Raw genomic sequence first — 18750 nt, forward strand, 5'->3', positions numbered from 1 at the left:
CGGAGCTGTGGAGCTATGGAGCTAATATAGAAAGCTAGTCCCGACTGATTGAATTGCCTGATTGCCCCGATTGTCGCTGCCAGACGTCATCAACATCATCAATTTAGCAGACAGATAAAGCGATGCGCAGAGGCAAGGAGCACAAGTTGCAAGTGAACGGAGTGGTTGAGTGGCTGAAACACATGTGAAAGAGATGATAACGTTAACGTGAGGCATTGAGCTTCCAATATCATATTAACTATTGGGGCTAGTGTCACATAACTATTTCGAGTGTAAATAACTCTGTCCCCGAATTGAAAAATTAACGAGAAGAATTGAGCTTTCGGGGTTTTATCATCGCGGTAATCTACACGCCTTATCGCACTTCACTGTATCAATTTACATGCCCAAGATTTGTTGCTGTTTCCGAATATTTTTGAACAAAATTGTGTGACCCACTTTGTTCGTTTACTTTCGTTATCTGTGAGCGCAGCGATAAATGTGAAACGTAAACACTTTTCCTGGCCGATTACGTATGAGCTTTTAGTGCGAGGGTCGGGGAGTTCGCAAGCAAGTTGACTTAAATGAATTAGAACGATGGCGTTACGCGGCTGATTCATCAATGAACTTTGTTGGCATGGCGATTTGCTTAGGTGGTCGTTTCAATTGTGCGAGTAATGTGTGTAATGTGTAATGACATCTACTACTACTACTACATCTGATACTACTTCTACTACTACTTCTACTACTAGTTCTCTACTGCTGCTACCAATACTACTTCTATTTCTAATAGTACATTTACTACCAATACTATTTCTACTACTAATTATATATTTCTACTACTACTATTTCCACTACCAATTATAATCCTTTTACTACTTTAATTACTATAACAAGCTCTGCTACTACTACTTCTACTTCAACTACATCTAATTTTACTACTATTACTACTTATATTACTACCACTATTAGTAGCTACCTTTTATATTATCATTACCGCTCGCAACTTGCAACTTGCAACATCTGCCGCCTACACACAGTTTAAACACTCCCTTTAAAGGCCAGTGAAGTGGAACCACCAACCCCCGAATCACCCAAACATGGCTTCCTGCTGCTCCTGCTTTTTTTTTAATTGTACCAGGTAGTAGTGTACCAGGTATGGGTTTACTACACCCCCTCCAGTTCGATCTTCTTTTTCCTTCCTCCTGCACGAGCCGCTCAACTGGAATATTAAAATTTAAATTAACAAATAAACGAAATTGAGTTACCTTCCGTTGCAGCTTTTCACTTTCTTCAGGGTGTGTTCTTTTTTATTATTTTTTTTTTATTTACTTTTGTGTTCTGCGTTGCATGCTACTGGAGCTGTTGCAATTCTAGAGCTGCGCAAGCAACGAAAAGAGCTGCCATTTGGGTTAAAATGATTGGCGAGCGGGGCAACAAAGCACAAAAGCCGCAGCAAAAGAGGCCTAAAAAGGAAAAAGTCAATGGCGCAGCAACAAAAGAAGCGAAATAAAACAACAACATAACAGAGCACAACAAAACAGCAAAACAAAGAGCCAAATTGAACAAAATGCAGTTCACTGCCTTCACTGTGCTTCCTTCACCTTTTCAGCCACATACTCATATGTACATACATTTATGTACATATGCATTTGCAGAGTGTGCTTTGCAACCACATTTCATTTTTTGCTGCCATCGACACTTGGCGATTTGTTGCAGCGTCCACTATTGGCTTTTGATTGCCTTTGTGTGCGAGTGTGCTCCACTTTTCCGCCTGGGGAGCCAATGATACCCTGTAAACCCCGAGTGGGGCTATACTATATATTTGTTTTGGGGCTGAAACAAACCAACCCACTTCCCTTAAATCATCAGCGTTCATCACTAATTTACTTCCACTTTTTCAGTGTTGGCAGAAGGTAGTTGGAATTTAATATTTTCATATGTAAACGTAAACACAAGCGGAAGGGAAGGGAAGAAGGGAATTTTGCTGTTTGCACCCTAATATGCTTACCATACAATGAATAACACTGTTTTATTGTTTAGTTTTTTGGGGTGTTGTATGTACAGCAGGTACCTTTAGATAAAATGATTAGTAAGTGTGCAGGTCCTCAATGGTGTTCATAACGAGTTTGTTCTAGGTTGTTCAAAAAACCTTTCTTTTCATTTATTTTTAATCTTTTTGCAACAGCGGCCACTTGGCATTACTTTAGCATTTCTGTCTCTGTTGTTAACTGCAGCATATTGCAAAACTGACCCATACAGCAGGGGCTTTTCCAGAAGAAGGAGGCAATCGGGGGGAGGTTCTCAGCCAAAAGCAGCATGCATAAAGGCGGAAATAAGCCACTTGAAGTGACCTCAAAAGCCAGTTGCTGGGGGTCCGAGAAAAAAGGGGTGAGGGGGAACATGTGAGTAATCGTGCGCGCCACTTGCCACTGCTGCCACACTGCACATTTTGACACACCTGGGCTAGGCTGCTGCAGGTTTTGTGCTCTTTCTGCAGCTAAAGGACTCCAGCTGGTCTCCTTCCTTCAGGCTTTCCTTCGATTTACTCTTTGTGGAATATACATATATATACTCATTTATATATACTTGTAAAATGCCTGAAATATTTCAGCAGCAGCTATGACGATGGCGGTGGCTCCAACAAAAGGTTAATACTTTGACGGCTGCAAAACCTGATTTACTCGTTCTCCACGTTTGGCTCTCTTCTCCGTGGATTCTTTTTCTTTTGAGGCTTTTTATACACCCCTTAGTCGTAGAGTGGCAGGGCATGCTGGATTCATTGACAAGTTTGCAACACGCACAAGATGTTTTCGGTTTTCATTGCGCTTTCACGTTTGTAATGCACATTATCCACAGATGTCGTTCTTTTCCAAAAAAGTTTGATCGGACATCGGGTATGCGAAAGTCGAGATACTGGATTGTATCTCTCTTTCTTGTTGTGCTTCTGAAGTCCGTGGCTGCAGTTGTGGCATCATCTTCATCCGAAGTTTCCCCCCGCCCAATAAAAACCTCGTTGTAATCAAAATGGGGGAATAAACAAAAACATTTTTAGACGATTTCATCATCAGCAGCAAAGGAAGCAGAAGAAGCAGGCTGCAAGCATAGGAAAATGTCTGTCGGAGGAGGTGAGAAGTAGGAAGCACAAAATTAACGGATGCAACTCCAACTCCCCTAATATTCCCCATATTACCCAATATTCCCCATCTTCCATCTCCATCTCCCCTGATCAACTTAGCCTGTCTTGGCGTTTTCAATATTGAAAATACAAAATTGTTTGTAAATCCGGAGCAATTGCCATTGGGTTTAACATCGATGGCAGAGTTTCCTCTACAAAAAAGGGAGCGGGGATCTTCAAAACGATGCATTTCGCAAGTTAGTTTAATTCGAGAGCGAAATGATTTGAATTTGACAACAAAGTGAGTGGAAAACAGGAGAGAAAATGTATGGTGGCAATTCGAAATCAAACTTTATTGCCCTAAATCAATTACTTAAATAAATATTTGCCAAACTAGACATTTTATCCCCTCTTTCCTAAGCCCCAAAACCTAAACCCCAAGCCCCAAGTTTCATGAGCAAGTAGAATGGGTGACGATGTCAATGGGGGGGGGGGGGGGGGCCAGCAAGAAGGGCAAGAAGATTGCTGCGGGGGTTTTGTAAAAATAAATTGCTTTGCTCAATTAGCGGTTTTCCCCCGTTCATTTATCTAACCCTCTTGACCATTATTGCATTTCTCAATTGCCTCGAGGAGAGACTCTCCAAGCTGAATTCTTTTCAATTTGGGGGCACTCATTTGCCGGGTTGGAGCTGGAGCTGGCGCTGTAGATGGAGCTGGAGGTGGAGCTGGAGCTGGAACCCTGCTGCGGATTGATGGCTGTATGTGCCTAGTTCCCTCTCGCTCACTTCAATTTGTTTGATTAGCCAGGTGACCTCACACCCCACACCCCACACGCCACACCCCCACCTCCCCCAATCTCCGCTTCCATCTTGGCTGCGAAATCTGAGTCGAACGAGAGCGTCTCAAATTGTGGGGTTTAATCGAGCTCTAAATTGTCAGTCAGCCAACAGCCAGCAGCCAGCAGCTATAAGCTATCAGCTATCAGCTGTGCCCCATGTTTCTTGGGTGTGTGTGTTACGCTTCGGCGGTGGCAACAGAACCTAATTATAATAGTCGGGCACACGAAAAGGCGCCGTAAAATAAAAAGAGGATGGGCTTACATTTCATGCGGGTATCCAGTGGTGCACAGACGCCCTACGAGTGAAGTAGCTAAGTGACGCAATAATCGGATCGTTTAGCCATAGAAGTTCCAAATCATAACTTCACCAGACTATTGAATGCATTTAAATGACATTACTCTCGGATGCAATAGTTGTAATCTCACGCTGCCATCTCCAATATTTTGGTGCTACGGATGGTCATGGTCTGGCTTTGTTTCAACGTCGGGTTATCTCACTTCTTCCCGCGGAAGTTTCTCCACTTTAAACGCGTGCGTGTTTGAAGCGCCAGACATTCTCAAGTGGCAAAAGGAGTCAGGGGCTGGATACACGCCCCTCAGTCACGGATGGGGAGCCCCATTCTGGGCTTCCCATGCTGCAGCTGCAGCTGTCGCTGACAGAGCAAGGAAATGCGCTAATTATGTTGTTCTTGCCAATGTTGTTGGCCGGGCGAACTTCGTCTTCCATTTGAACCCCCTTCTAGCCCCTTTTGCGACCTTGATTGCCAGTGCGATTGCGATTGCGGAAGACGACAAGACGAGAGGTTCAGAAGAAGGTGCTCGGCAGAACAATGAGCAAAGTTTCGAGGTTATGAAAATGTCATAACGGGAAGCGAACAAGTGCAACAAAATGAGAAACGAAGTTCCCCCGATAACTATTGCCACACATGAATGCTGCCTTGAATGGGTGACATGCCAATGGAATGCATTATCAAGATGATAGCAAATTGGCAAAGGTTAGGCCTACCAAAAATGTGACTGCTTTTGTGCTGTTTACTCTGATGTGCTGATTTGACTCTTCCTGTCTGCTACGTAACGTGAGAAGCAACAGATGGCGGACCAGCTGCAAAAGGTCCAGAACAGCCAGCCTGATTAATGAAGATACAGATTAAAGAACAATACAAAAAAACGAACAGACAGGAGACAGAAGACAGAGGACAGCAAACGACAATGAAGTTAAAACCTATTTATATCTAACTTATAATTCCGAGAAGCCAGCGACTCAAAGTGAACTACTTAAGGTACAAGTGGGAAGACACGGGAAGACTCCAAGGGCCCAAAAGAGGCGCCTCCACCGACGGACCCTGTGTCGTGTTGCCAAGATGTCGTGTCCAAGTCCAAGTAACTCCCAATAATATGGCAAAGGTTGCTCCATGTGTTGCCAGCGAAGAAACACTGACAGCTTTTTGAGAGCTTGTCTGGTTGTCTGGGAAAAGCAAGAGGAAATAAATTGGAAAAGTGGAGAAGTGGGGAACGAAAACACTGGCAAACAACAGCGAACACACAATGACAATTGCTGGGAAATCATATTAAAATAAAAGCGCAATAAACAACACAGCCCATAAAGAGGAAAAACAGGAGTAACTTCCTTTTCTTGGAAACTTGCCTCTATTCTTAACACGCACCGCACCACCCACTCCTTCATCTTCCGTCCAAAATCCCGGACGATTCATCGCCGGGTTTATTAAGTCGCATCAAAGTACTCATAAATTGCGAGTGAGGTGAGGCTCACCTGGATGCTCCTTAGTAGTGACAACATGCCGCAGTGAATAAACTTGCAATAGGGAAATGTGGGAAACATTAGAAATCATTTCACAAGTCACACATCTTCTAAACCTTCATGCTATTCATGTTATGTTTATGTTTAGTATATAGTAGAGGGGCCTCAAATTAGTGAAATGTACCGAAAAATATGAAACGAAACTGAAAGAGCTTCCTAGCGCAATTTGAAGATACGATCCGAGTACAGAGTGTGTCCTTCATGCTCAAATGATTTCCGTTGTTGCCACCGTTGTTGCTTGGCACAAATTGTGCTGCTCTTCCTTAGCGGATTTTCAGTGCTGTTCCACATATTTTCCTTTATATTTCTTTCGAGCAGGCAGGTGCATTGTTGCCACCGCCACCACCACTACCACCACCATCGTGGGTCATAATGAGCCCGGGAGTGAGAGTCTTTGCCGGAAAAGTTTAAACCCAAGGAAGGAGGCTGAGGAGGAGCCACTACTGAAGCTACAGAAGCTGCAGAAGCTGCAGAAGCTGCTGCGACCGCTGATAAAGCAGCTTGACAGCCGAGGTGGCTAAGCTCGAGCAGAATGGCCGTGTGCTAAAGTCTACTAAGAGAATATTGCATGCCATCGCATTTTTCGTCGTGCGCACACACTGGACTCGAAGAACCTGGCTGATTCGTTACTATTTGAAAACAATTTCAAGAGTGAATTATTACACCAAATAACCAATGTGCATTGGTGTGTGTGGCAGGATACCCGCACCCAACGATTTGAAAACTCAGCCAATTGACCATCGCCGTCGTATCGAAAGTGTTTCTCTCTGTGTACGGAGCGGAAAAGAGGCAACCGAAAACGGGTTTTCCTGTGTGAAAATTCAGTCAGAGATGAGAAATTACGGCGGGGCGGAGTTGCACATAACCGAACTGGTTCGGTGCACAAAATATATCTTGGCTAAATGTACCGGCAGCTTGGGAAAGTTCACTTTTGTTTTAATTGCACCTCACAAGTGATTATCGCTTGAATGCAAATCTGTGAGAGCAAGACAAAGTGCAGAATGAAATATTCGGAGGCGAACGAGGTGCATTGTGGTCGCGTTAGGTGAAAAATCTCAAGCACATGGGAAAATAATAATTACCTGGTAGCGAGAAGTTCTCTCTATACAAGCACTTTACAAATGGACAGAATGGACTTTATTCGAATCCATTATGAAGAGAGACGGCAAATAAACATCCTTCAGGGGTATTTTGCTCAGGTTTCACGTTCCAAGTTGGCCAAGAAAACCCAAAGACTGAACAACGATATCGATGGCCAATTGTCATTGGCCATTTGGTCAGCAACAATGTCAGCGCAAAGAATGTTTTTCCAACTGTGACCCCGGAATTTCCTTCCTCCAAACTTTCCTGTGCGATGACAAACTAAATGCCAGCATCGCAGTCGAGGGAAATACGTATGGAAACGGCACAGACAAGTAATAATACAAAATAGGGAAAACAACGTGAAAATCAATAATCTCTGAACTTGAGTTTCTTGAACCCTCTGGCTCAAGTGTTGAGTGTTGAGTTGAGTGGCACACATGCCTGTACATATGGCATAGCCTATAGATCGTGTGAGCTGTGTGGATCAAATCATTGCATTTCATTACTTGTAGTGATGATTTAATCAGTTACACATTCGTGTACAATAAAATCAATTTTCCTTTATGGGTGGCTTTAAAGTGTCTACGTCGTTTTTATAGAAACTTCTTTTCCTTTTCTTTCAATAGTACGAATTCCGTTGAGTTTTTTCCATTCTCAGTCGAGTGGAACCGTTTTTGGCAAACATTTGGGCCTATATGTGTAGCCAGCTACCAGCTACCCCTTTTCCTTTCTCCTTTCGCCTCGGACTTTCCCTTGAAGAGCCAAGAGTTTTCCAGGATGTCACTTTAATAGTTTGGCTGCCACTCCCCACACCCCACACTCCCTTCACTTCACTTCATGTCCGTTGTTGTTTAGGCCCTTTCAGTTGCCCATTTGTCGCACTCGAAACTTTTGCACAGAAACTCCCAAGTCCGCTCCCAATTTCCAACCGCCAACGCTGCCGGAGTTGGCAAGTCGATCGCCTTTTGGTTGCGGGCTTCATTGATTTCTGAATGGTTTTTTCATGTATTTCGGCGATAGCAGTTCAGAGTCAGTTAGGTTGGTGAATTAGTGTTTGAGTTGTTTGAGTTTTGTCTTAATTCCCCGGCACTCCTACCACTTAACCCTTGCATCCCCACCAACCCCCCTGCTCCGCTGGCCACTTTTAAGCCCTTGTACAGTGTTACGTGCGTAAGCGCACCCGCTGAGGATTAAAGGGAAAATCACGGACTGAATTTAAGGTATTCATTCGGGAGTGGGTGGGCAAAAAATATGACCAAATAGCACCGAACAATTGCCACAACCAACAACGAACAAGTGATAAGTGCAATTTTCCACGTGACACGGAAGAAAGGGACGGAACGTCCTGGGCGAAAGAGAGGGAAGCAACGCGGATTAGACGGACGAGCAGCGACAGCAATGAAATTTATGAGACGTGTCAACGACGTCTGTTGGCTGCGGAAACTAAGGGTATGAAAGGGAAAACCAAGGGAAAATACGCTGGCAGAGATAAAACTATCGCGTGGAATAGGGAACTATTTGTGGGGTGTTTGGGGTAACTCCTTTTGATGAACGACAAAACCGTCAGCTGGACAGAGCAATTAAATGAAAATGGTAGAAGTAGAAGAGTTTCATTGCAGGAGGATGGCAGATACATAACATAATCCCCGGAGTCACTTTCACTTTCACTTTCAATAGGGAAAATTGGATAAAACTTCCAAATAATAATCCAAGTATGGTTCCAATTTCATTTTCATACACTCCACTCCGGGAATATATAAATAACACTGTATGCAACCTCTCGTTCTCTCGCCCATTCCCACAGTGCGCCTAAAAGTAATTTAAAGTCACATGTGGTATTAGCCGGGTGGAAAGAGAGTTCTACCGAGTACTTTCTGAATAAATTATTCGCTTCTTGGCTCGGGAAATCGCCCACAACCCCGTGGGGAACGACCACGCCCCGCTCCGCACGCCAGTTGAAGTCCATAATTACCATAGTCCAAAAATGTTCCCATCTCTGAAAACTATTTTGGGGTGACGGTTTCCATTATTATTGAAAATTTGCCGTCCATTAATCTGAGGCCCCTAATACTCAGTCCCTTTGTTGTTTTGTCTACGCGAAGGCAACTCAAATGAGATAGTTACAATGAATATGGATAAGGGCCTTATAGATTCTGAATGCCACTTGAATGTGACAATAATTGAGTTTATGGTCTATTTAGCATAAATTAGTAATATATTCTTAAATATTTGCTACCGTAAAGAAATGCCAAATTTATACGGAATTTCCGATACGAAAGCCGAAAATTGTTTGAAGAGAATGTTTTGCAACAGAAACCAGCACTCCACTCCAAATTTATCTATACTCGTAAGTTTACCATTCTGGAAACTATTTTCCAGTATGTGGCTTAAAAGGTGTCAGAAAAAAGAGCTGGAAAATGGGAAAAGGGGGATACGCAGAAACGCTCAACCAGCGAACTCAAGTTGGATTGTTTGTGCGGGCTAAAGTTTGATTGATGTGCCGTGTCCCGCGTGCAGACAACATCAAAATTAGGTGAGAGACTCTGGAAGTTGAATGCGGACTGAAATGGAAATTTGGAAAAATTCCCTGGTCAAATAGAGGGAACGGAATGATTGACGGTGGGGTTTTCCCCACCGAACTGCGCTGGGCATTCGGATCACGCTTTAAGAAACAAACAACGAAAATCATAGTCAGAAACTGGAACCAACTGCTATGTAACTTGATCAATATGCTGTGTGCGAGTCGTCCATATTTAGGACTCAGGTTTTGGCTCAGGTTTCGTTTATGAGGAATCCTTTTCAAGTGGAAACTGGAGTTGAAACAGCTTGGATTTTGTATTCAAGATATTCAAAACTGTGAAAGTTCTATTATTAAATTTTTTGCATCGGAACCACAGACCAGTGAATGTAGGCATACCAACGTTCCCCCAAAACACCTCTCAACATGCCACGTTGCATCTTTTTTGTATGCTCTTGTGCAAAATGATATCAGATTTAAGTCCGGTGTGTGTGTGTGTGTGTTTTAGGGTCTTTTTCGCCTCTGAAGGGGCGACCTGACCTGACCCCGAGGAGACCGCCCAGAAACGCGCCCTCTTGAACCCGATAGCTATAGCCAGCATAAGCATAAGCAGCATGTGTCTGTTTTATCATTAACTTGAGTTGCCGCATGAGGAAGTTACTTGGGTGTCCTGTGAGTGCCGCTGCCGCTGCCGGTGCAGGATTCCACTCGCTTGGCTGCCTGTGTGTGAAAGTGTGTGAATGTGTGTTTTGCATCATTGGGCAAACAATTGCAGCAACAAAAGCCGAGGCTGCTGCTGCTGCGGGTTTGCTTTAGTGGCTGCCATTGCTGCGTGCTGCGTGGTGCTTGCTGCGTGCATGTGTTGCATGCTGCGTGTCGCTGTGAGTCGGGGACTGACACAGTTTCCTGCCAAGCTGCAGCACTTCAGTGCGTGTTGCAAATTAAACGCATCGCTAATAAGTGCCAGCTGACAGGAAGAGAAAAAGGAAACTGCTATAAAAAACGCAAATTAATCGGGTCCTTACTTTTGACATAAATACTTACAACAAATGTTTGCAAGACGTTCGAATGAGAATGATTGATATGTAATGCTTTAAAGCGCCGATGATCGCTTTCACTTTAAGTCTTAGTAGCAGCGACTATGTGCAGAAGAAGCTGCAGCAGGAGGAAGGCTGCCCGACTGCACACCAGCATATCGAATGTCCGATGTGCGGAGAAGCCATGCAAAATGGAATTTGGAATTCTCTGTGGGCTGCGCAGGCGCAGAAAACCACAAAAGCCAAAGGGCGGGCCACATCCATATGTGCCCCACTGCTGACCGAAGCAAAGGAAACCCATTCGGCAAAGGGTGTGCAAGAGACACAGCCACGTGGAGATTGAGCCGCCGTGCAGCTCGCTTTGTGCCCCACCTGCCACATGCCACCCTCCACCCTCCCCACCTGCTTTTGCCAATCATCAGCCGACCCCCTGCCACCCAAACACCTTTGTCGTTGCCACTTCTATTTCCATGTCCACCTCCCCTCGATGATGGCAATTTAACGCCTGCTTAGCTATCAAACTGGCCAACTTACATTGGGGCAGCTGCCACTTAAGCACCGAGAGAATGTTGCGGTTGCAAGTAAACAGATGGCAAATTGTATGCATTTCGTATTTATACATGCATTAAAACGCTGGCAACATTTCTGCACACAAGAGCGCCAAGGATATTAAAAAAAACATTAACTTTGCTGATATGCACAGAAACAGCATCATCTAATACTGATTCGATCCGCATTTTGGCTCAGTGTTCTATAGATGGTTAGTCATCACTTCAACGCCAATGGGGCATCGGTGGCCTGTGGCTAGAGCGTCATTGACTCGGCCTGAAACCAAACAAGGGCTCCACAATAAGAACAACAGGCCAACACGGCAACAGTAAACAGTGAAGTGGCAGAACACACACTCACACACACTCGCAAACACACACCAGCAGCACCCACTGGCAAACTCCGGAGCAAATCATCATCATCACCATGGAAATCAACGACGAAGATCAAGAAGCTGTGCGAGAGCAAAAAGCTGAAACTGACCAGTTGATTGGTATCCTCAGCGGTTTAGAGATGCTTCTTCAGTGGAATTAGAAGTACAGCTTTGTTTGAATATGTTTACATGTCAGTTAAAGATGGCCCTATTTCGTACTATATATCTTCAATAAACCATCAACTTCATTCCATTTGAACTAATTACCCAGCTTTTTTAACCATTTCGGTAGTGCAAACGGTGTGCTTCTAGACCCAAATGATTCACGGGCCATAAAATGGCAGAGTGCGTTGATGTTTTGTCTGCGGAATGTGAATGCATGCCATTTATATTGTATTGTTTATTGCTAGCTGCAAACGAGTGGAGCCAGTTACTCATTCTATATCCAGATATTCAGATATCCCAATGGGAGTTTCCAAATGCAACACTCACGCGCAATTTCCGTTTGACGTCGAGCGCCTCGTTGAGTACAAATTTGTTGGCCTGTATTGTAGTTTCTAAATATCCAATTGGCACCCATATACGCATAATCATTAGAAGTTGAACAGAGTATTCTCTCATTCTTGGGGTTATCCTCAACTTTGAACGGAAGTGCAGCACTTCAGAGCAAACAACACTGCAGAACTATTAAATTCTGTTGTTTTAGGAAAACCACATTAGAATTTCTGACCGAGGCCTTCAGGCATTCGATTTGTAAACCATATATATTCCAGTGCCTTTTGTTTTGTTTAACTTGTGAACCCGAGAACTCGTGAACTGAACTTCTCGATTTTAGTTTTGGGTTCGATTTGCGTGGCCAAATTAAATAAAAACACAATTTATGGGAAACTTTTTATGCAGAATAACTATTTAAAGGCGTTTATTTATTTAACATGCTTTCCATTGTTGTTTTGTCCCTGCCATAATGCCGTATTTTCGGCTGCAACCTCAGTTTTCTCGAAGCCAAACCGAAAGAGTACACCATAAAAAATATCCAGAGATGGGAAAAATTCAAGTGCAATCGAATCGATCTTGCCTGTTTGGGTGGCTATATCCCCATAGATTGGTTATATATTACAGCGGGTTCAGGTTGGTACGTATTTTCCGCTGCCATAAATCAAGCATTTTTCACCCGCAAACCTTTTGGTGTAAAGGCGGGCCCTGTAAAATGTTTTTTGGGTTGCGATGCTCTAAAGGAAACCCGCTTAAACTTGTATATCTTATAATTTATACTTCTGAATGGCTTGATGCTAAAGTGTCTTTCGCTCTTCCCCATTTGCAGATGCCAATCTACAGCAGCAGAGCTCCATCGTCCAGCAGCAGCAGCTCCAAGCCCCACGATTCACCACGCATCCATCGTCATCGGGGTCGATTGTCAGCGAGGGCAGCACCAAGATACTACAGTGTCATGCGCTGGGTAAGTGAAGAAACATAATATCATTCATAAAGTGGAGGAGGGGGAGGAGCAGCTCATCAACGAGGCTTATAGACCAGAAACCCATTACTTTTAACTGAGCGATTATAGGCGGGGATAAACAAAAATCAGTTAATTGTTTATTGAACAAACTATGACAGGCTCATGCACAGAAGTCGCAGCTGGCGGCGTGTCGTCGTCTGGGCGTGTCAAACAAATGCCCAATGGGAGCGGAATTATAATACCCCCATCTGTCACCTGCCCTCGTTGTTCCTTCGGCCTTCAACACACAGCCATAGCACTTGTCCCTCGAATCGGCTGACGGCTAAGCTAAAAGCCAAGAAAGTGTAAAACGAAACCATAAACGAAAACATTTCTCGTCTCCTGCTTTCGCACGCGCTTTTGAAAGATAATGAAGTAGAAAAACAATAACTTTTATCAGGTTTCCCCCCACCGAGGCTCTTCTTTGCTTCAGCGCGAAACCCACAGTCGCAGCCCAGGTGCCACACCCACTCCCAATCCCACTCCCACTCCCACTCCTGTTCCCAGGCGGTCGTCGTGTAATCCTTTGAGCGCTTTGGGACGTGCCCAAAGTCCAGGGAGCCAGGCTCCCGAGCTTCCAAGCTTCCAAGCTCCCAAGTTCCCAGGCTCCCAGGCTCACGTAATGCTTCCTTCGTAACGCCTCCTGCATTTGACAGGTGGGAGTATCGGTTACACATGGCTCCTCCCCGAATTTGAGCGGAAAAAATGTGTTATGGCTTACTGTGCAGTCTCTGTTCTCTTGTGCGATCTTGTTTTTAATGCCCTCGCCGAGTGTCGCACCACGTAAATTATTCTTAAGAGCAGTCGTTGTTTGGTTTACCAATCCTGGTGGCGATATATTCTCCAACATAATCGCAATTGTCCAAAGCTGGCAAACGCTACGTACGTACGTGTGTCTCGACTATCAGCTACCCCACTTTTACTGTTACTGTTCTGTTACTATGCTAAAGGGAAGTGCGGGGTGGTCGGCGATAATCGTAGTTGCTTTTTTGGCCTTTTGAGAGGGCTCCCCAATGCTCCGAGTTGTCGTCAGCATTTTGATGCACATTTGAGCGGAAAACACACAACACACAACACGGAACACACACATGCCACAGCATCTGTGTTTTGTTGTTGTTTTTGTGCGCATTTATGGGGATCTGTGCAGCGACGCACGAGAGCCGTGCACTTTGCATAAGCTGCCCAAAAAAAGAAAAGAAGAGAAAAAAAAGATGGAAAAATTGAAGGAGCTTGAATACAAATGCAAATCACTTTAGCTGCTCCTTGGCGTTGTCACACATGCCGCAACGTTCGCGCTTTCAGTCACTTTGGCGGTTTTAGCTGTCATCTCATCCCCCGACTCCACTCCCCTCGCCCCTCGCCCCTCTACCCTCTACCCTCTTCCCCTTTCCACACTCAACAAAACACTTTCCGCGATAGTTTATGCACAGATATATGGTGGGTGTTGGTGGTGGGGGGTGTTATGCCTACGAAGAAGGTTGCCTCCCACCTTTTCAGTGTTTTTCGTAGCCATGGAGGAATCGGTACCCTCCAGCAAAACAAGTTCCCCATCCCCATCCCCATCTCATCGTCGTCGTCCTGCATCCGTTGCCATCTCATCTTGGCTCAGACTTTTGTCCGCGATGTTCGCGTTTTGTGCGGCGGCAATTGTGAAAACAACACTAGCTCCTGTTCTATGAGCTAGGTCCTTCGAATGGAAGCCATAGGAATGCCCTGCAAAAGTGAGAGAAGTCGAAAAATAGAAGCGGGGCTACTGGGAACAGCTACCAGAGACCCAACTAATATGCCCCATTAGAAGAACTTCAGGGGTATGATGGTAGTAGAGCAAGAGCTAAGCTAAATGTGTGTGGAATTGTTTCTGGCCAACAAAATGAAATGCGATGAGCAGGGAGCTGGCTAGGAAAATAAACACCGAGTGAATGGAGAACGGAGAATGAAGAATGGAGAATGTGGCTTCTTCTTCGTCGTCTTCTCCCTTTCTTCTCGGGCTGCCTCGCAAATGTAGCGCATTCACTTGCAACAAAGACTTCAAGTTGTTTTTAGTGGCAGTGCTGCAGGTCCAACATGTGTTGAACAAGGAGGAGCAGCGCAAAAAACAAGGGAAAGAGACAAAAAGCAACGAAGAACGCATTTGTAGAAGAAAGCAAAGCAAAGTAGAGGGATTGGCGAGCATTTCCACGACACACACACACACACACACTCGGCAGAAACGTGCGTGGCTCAGGAATTTTCCTTAATTTTCCATTGTACAGGGAAAACAAGACGTGATTTCTGATTAGTAGACGACTACTCCCAAGCGCGACATTTCCTCGGAAAAACTGTCCCAAACTCTTGTCCATGTCCGAATCACGCTGAAAGTGGCGTAAGTTCGAACTTCAAATGCATTTCTTTCGGTGCACTTTTCCCAGCTTCTTCACTCTGCTGCTGCGCAGGGAAAAGTGAGGGGGAAACTTTAAGACGCACGAGGAGGGGGAGGTAAACTGAAAAATTGCAAACTATTGTTTTTGCTGGCAGCTTTTTGTCGCAATTTTTATTTATACCCCATTTCCACCCCACCGCCAGCCCCAGCCCCACTTCCCCTCCCTCTGCATCGGTTGTTTGCTCCCAGGAGGAGAGGAAGAAGAAGAAGTAGTAGTAGAAGAAGAAGAAGGCGGCCTAGAGAAAGAGTGAGCGATATGCAACTCGTGTCGTCATTTAGGCTGAAGTGGATGGCTTTGCCTAATGTGTTGTGCTGCAGGAATGGATGCCTGGCATGTGTGTACATATGTACATTCATATGCACATACAGATGTGGAACAGGCATCGGCACACAAAGTATTCCTGGAATTGAGAACCGAGAAAAAGTCGAGAAGAAATTGACGCAAACCGATAGGAGAAAGCATCAAGAATATTGTGTTTACTTAAAGACGAACGCCTCGCTGCAACGACAGCACACGATGCACAATGCGGCTCGCAGATAATGAAAAGTGGCGTAACTATTGGGAACAGGATCGAGTTTCGGGAATGCTTATTTCAGATATACATGCCAGAATGTACGTACAACTACCAAGAAAGCAGCACAATGCATCTCGAAGATGCATGTAATAAGCACCATTTCTCGCAGTGCACCGCACCGTGTGCAGAAGACACACTTCTTTAATCAACCAATTTGCCGCTGTGTTATTCCTGTTCTTTTGCGGTGCGAGTAGTAAACAAAAGTGTTAGGGAATGGAGCGGAGAGAGTGACGAAATGTGCAAGTGGGGGCGAGAAATGCATCAAAGGGAAATGTGCAGTTGAAAAGTGCAGCGGCGACAAAGGGAAAAGCCTCCAGGCACTTTTAATGTTTACTTTGCTTCAAGTGCCACAACACAACACAAAACTTCAGAAACTTGCACTTGCACACACTCACAAGAACTCAAAAGAACTCAAAAGAAAGAGGAACAGAGCCAAACGTAACGTAATTAGATTTGAAAAATTTCGTTATTTCTCGTATGTACTTGTATGTCGATAGATCTGGGCTAAAATCGCGCTTTAAAGCTCCAGATAAATACCTGTTATTCCTCCGCTGAAGTAAAATGCAGCGGAGAGTGGCTGAAATCACAAAGGGAAGCACACAGAGCTCGGGTTTTTTGTGTTTGTGTGGAGTTTGGCGTTTAGGCCAGGATGAGTCCATCGGAGATCTCTGGGGCCGAGAGTTTAGGTCGACGGATTGGCGAATTGACTTTGGGGCCACAGCGCACAGCAAAGAGTGCGCTAGGCAAATGCCGATGGTCCGGAGTCCGGACGTTTAAACTGGAGTTATGACTGGGCTGCTCTTCCGTCTCCCCATATCCTGCATCTACATCCTGCGTCCTACATCCTGCATCCCGCATCCCACACCCTGCAGCCCACACCCTGCAGCCCACACAACTGGCAGTGCACTATTCATAAACCCAATTGATTTCGTGGGCCTTTCGACGGATTTGCCCGGCCACAAATCAAACAATTTCCGCTGTGCGGAACGGGAATCCCCTCTGCACATACAAATGCAATTTGTTTCATTGCGTTGCCTGTTTATTAAATTTATTTGTATGCAGTTGGGCTCGCTTAGACACACTAACTGACTGATTGATTGATTGCCTAACTGATTGACTGATTGACTGACTGGCTGGCTGGCTGACTAAGTGAATGGCATTCGGCTGTTGTGCTGCAGGCCACAAGGAAAGCCACGTAAATATGGTGATGACTTGTTGCCCGTTTTTGCGAGGGTAAAATAAAGTGCACGACACTTTTATGGGTTGCAAAGCAAATAGCTATTTTATGAAAATGCCAAGTAAATGGATAAAAAAGCTCCGTTTAAGCGATTGAATGTAGGCAGCCCTTTTGCAATCATTTCTTCTACTTTTTTGCGGCTAGCAAATGAAATTTGCATTCTTTTTAATGAATTTGCGGTCTGTCAATTCCATTTCCCATTCGTTTTACAAGAGCCTTTTTCCAATTTGACTGTCTGACAATCCCAAGAGAATGTGAATTTCTCCGTCTTTAGCTTCCTTTTTTGCTTTCCCTGTCCCTTTGCCTTTGTATGTTTCTTTGATCTGCTTAGAGTATTTTCCTTCCCTTTGCTTTATGCCAATTTTTGGTAGTGACAGAGACTTCAAGTGGCTGGGGCTTAAAGGATTTGTGTTAGTTTAGTTATTTAAAACTCATTACACACACACACACACACACACAACGCTCAATGACCATTCCCCCCGTAATCCCCCTCACATTTTGGCCCTTCCCTTCGACTTGGTGCGCTGGCACATTTCGCTTCCTTCGCTTTTTTAATGTTGACTAACTTGGCTCAGATGTGTGAGTGTGAGTGTGTGTGCGATGATATGAGTGTTCGTCCTTGCGACCATATGTGTGACTGTGTGCATTTGGTTTACAATTCCCCAAATTGTAATTTTATAGCGGCGTCATTGCCCAAAATGCTCAAACAGACTTTTGCCTTTTTGTCCTCTCCGTCCATGTAACTTTTTTCCTTCCGTCTTTGCTTCTTAAGCTTTCTTGCGCTTTCGAATTTCCCCTATTTTTTTTTTTTGGCCAACACTTGGGAAACTTTCCACTGTCTTCTCCCCTCGTCTCCCCCCTTCTCAAGCCTTCTCCGCACTCTCGGCTTTCTTCCACCCTTGGACGCCCTATTCTCAAGTTGATTCCCGTTCTCAACTGGTAGTTTCCAGTTTCGCTTCTAACTCGGCTCAATTCGATTTTGTCTACAAACTGAATGAAGTGAATTGCAATGCCATTGGCCACGTTTGGCTACTCGTTGCTACCCATAAATAGCCAGGGTATGTTGGTATAGTGCTGTCATCAGATCAGAAAGTTCTTTAAAAACTCAAATATTATTCCGAAATCTCAGTGGTCGCTTTGAAACTTAAAAGTGGATATTTGAAATCAAGGTTCAGAAGGCCTTCAGCACAGGGTATGCGACATTACATCCATCCATCCATCCATTCATCCATCCATCCATCCATCGCATCCCAATGCCTCCATGAGTCCAGGTCCCCAACATAAACTCTTTGCAAAGGCGTTGATGGCCCCGCCAGGATTTTCGACTGGGGATGGGAATGGGGAAGGTGCTGTTGCTGGGGTGACTTCTCGCTCTAGGATTTCGGCCTCCGGCTAACCAGTCCCAGTCCCAGTCCCATCCAATCCAATCCAATCCGTCTGCTCCCGTTCGGCTGGCTCGGTCCTGTGATGTGTTGCATCCTGGTCAGTTAGGCGAATCGCATATTTTATTCAGACTTTCATTTAGTTCAGCAGCCGGCCCCTCCTCCCCGCCCCTTGGGTCACATGTAATTTTTGTTTAGCCATTCCAATTGCAATTCCATTTCGCAAAGGGAGTTTGGCCAGAGTCTGGCCTGCGAGTGGGATGAGCGGTGGTCAGGAGGGTGCTCATATAAATCAACTTTAATTTAAATGCTCGGCAGCAGCACTGAA

The 18750-nt window shown here is 44.8% G+C and overlaps 1 protein-coding gene across 13 annotated transcripts in view; it reads left to right on the plus strand.

Moving 5' to 3' along the window:
• The window catches only part of LOC120457259 (protein sidekick), a 64034-nt gene that overhangs the window by 22915 nt on the left and 22369 nt on the right, over positions 1-18750 (plus strand). For all 13 annotated transcript variants that reach the window (XR_005616925.1, XM_039644663.1, XM_039644666.1 and 10 more), the window contains exon 3: positions 12636-12770. Coding sequence is in view for 12 of the 13 variants with exons in the window: in XM_039644663.1 (XP_039500597.1) it covers positions 12636-12770 (135 nt within the window). In the remaining variant the exon portion in view is untranslated. The remainder of the gene's footprint in view (positions 1-12635; positions 12771-18750) is intronic.

Source organism: Drosophila santomea, chromosome X (genome assembly GCF_016746245.2).
Source record: "Drosophila santomea strain STO CAGO 1482 chromosome X, Prin_Dsan_1.1, whole genome shotgun sequence".
Classification (NCBI taxonomy): Eukaryota; Metazoa; Arthropoda; class Insecta; order Diptera; family Drosophilidae; genus Drosophila; species Drosophila santomea.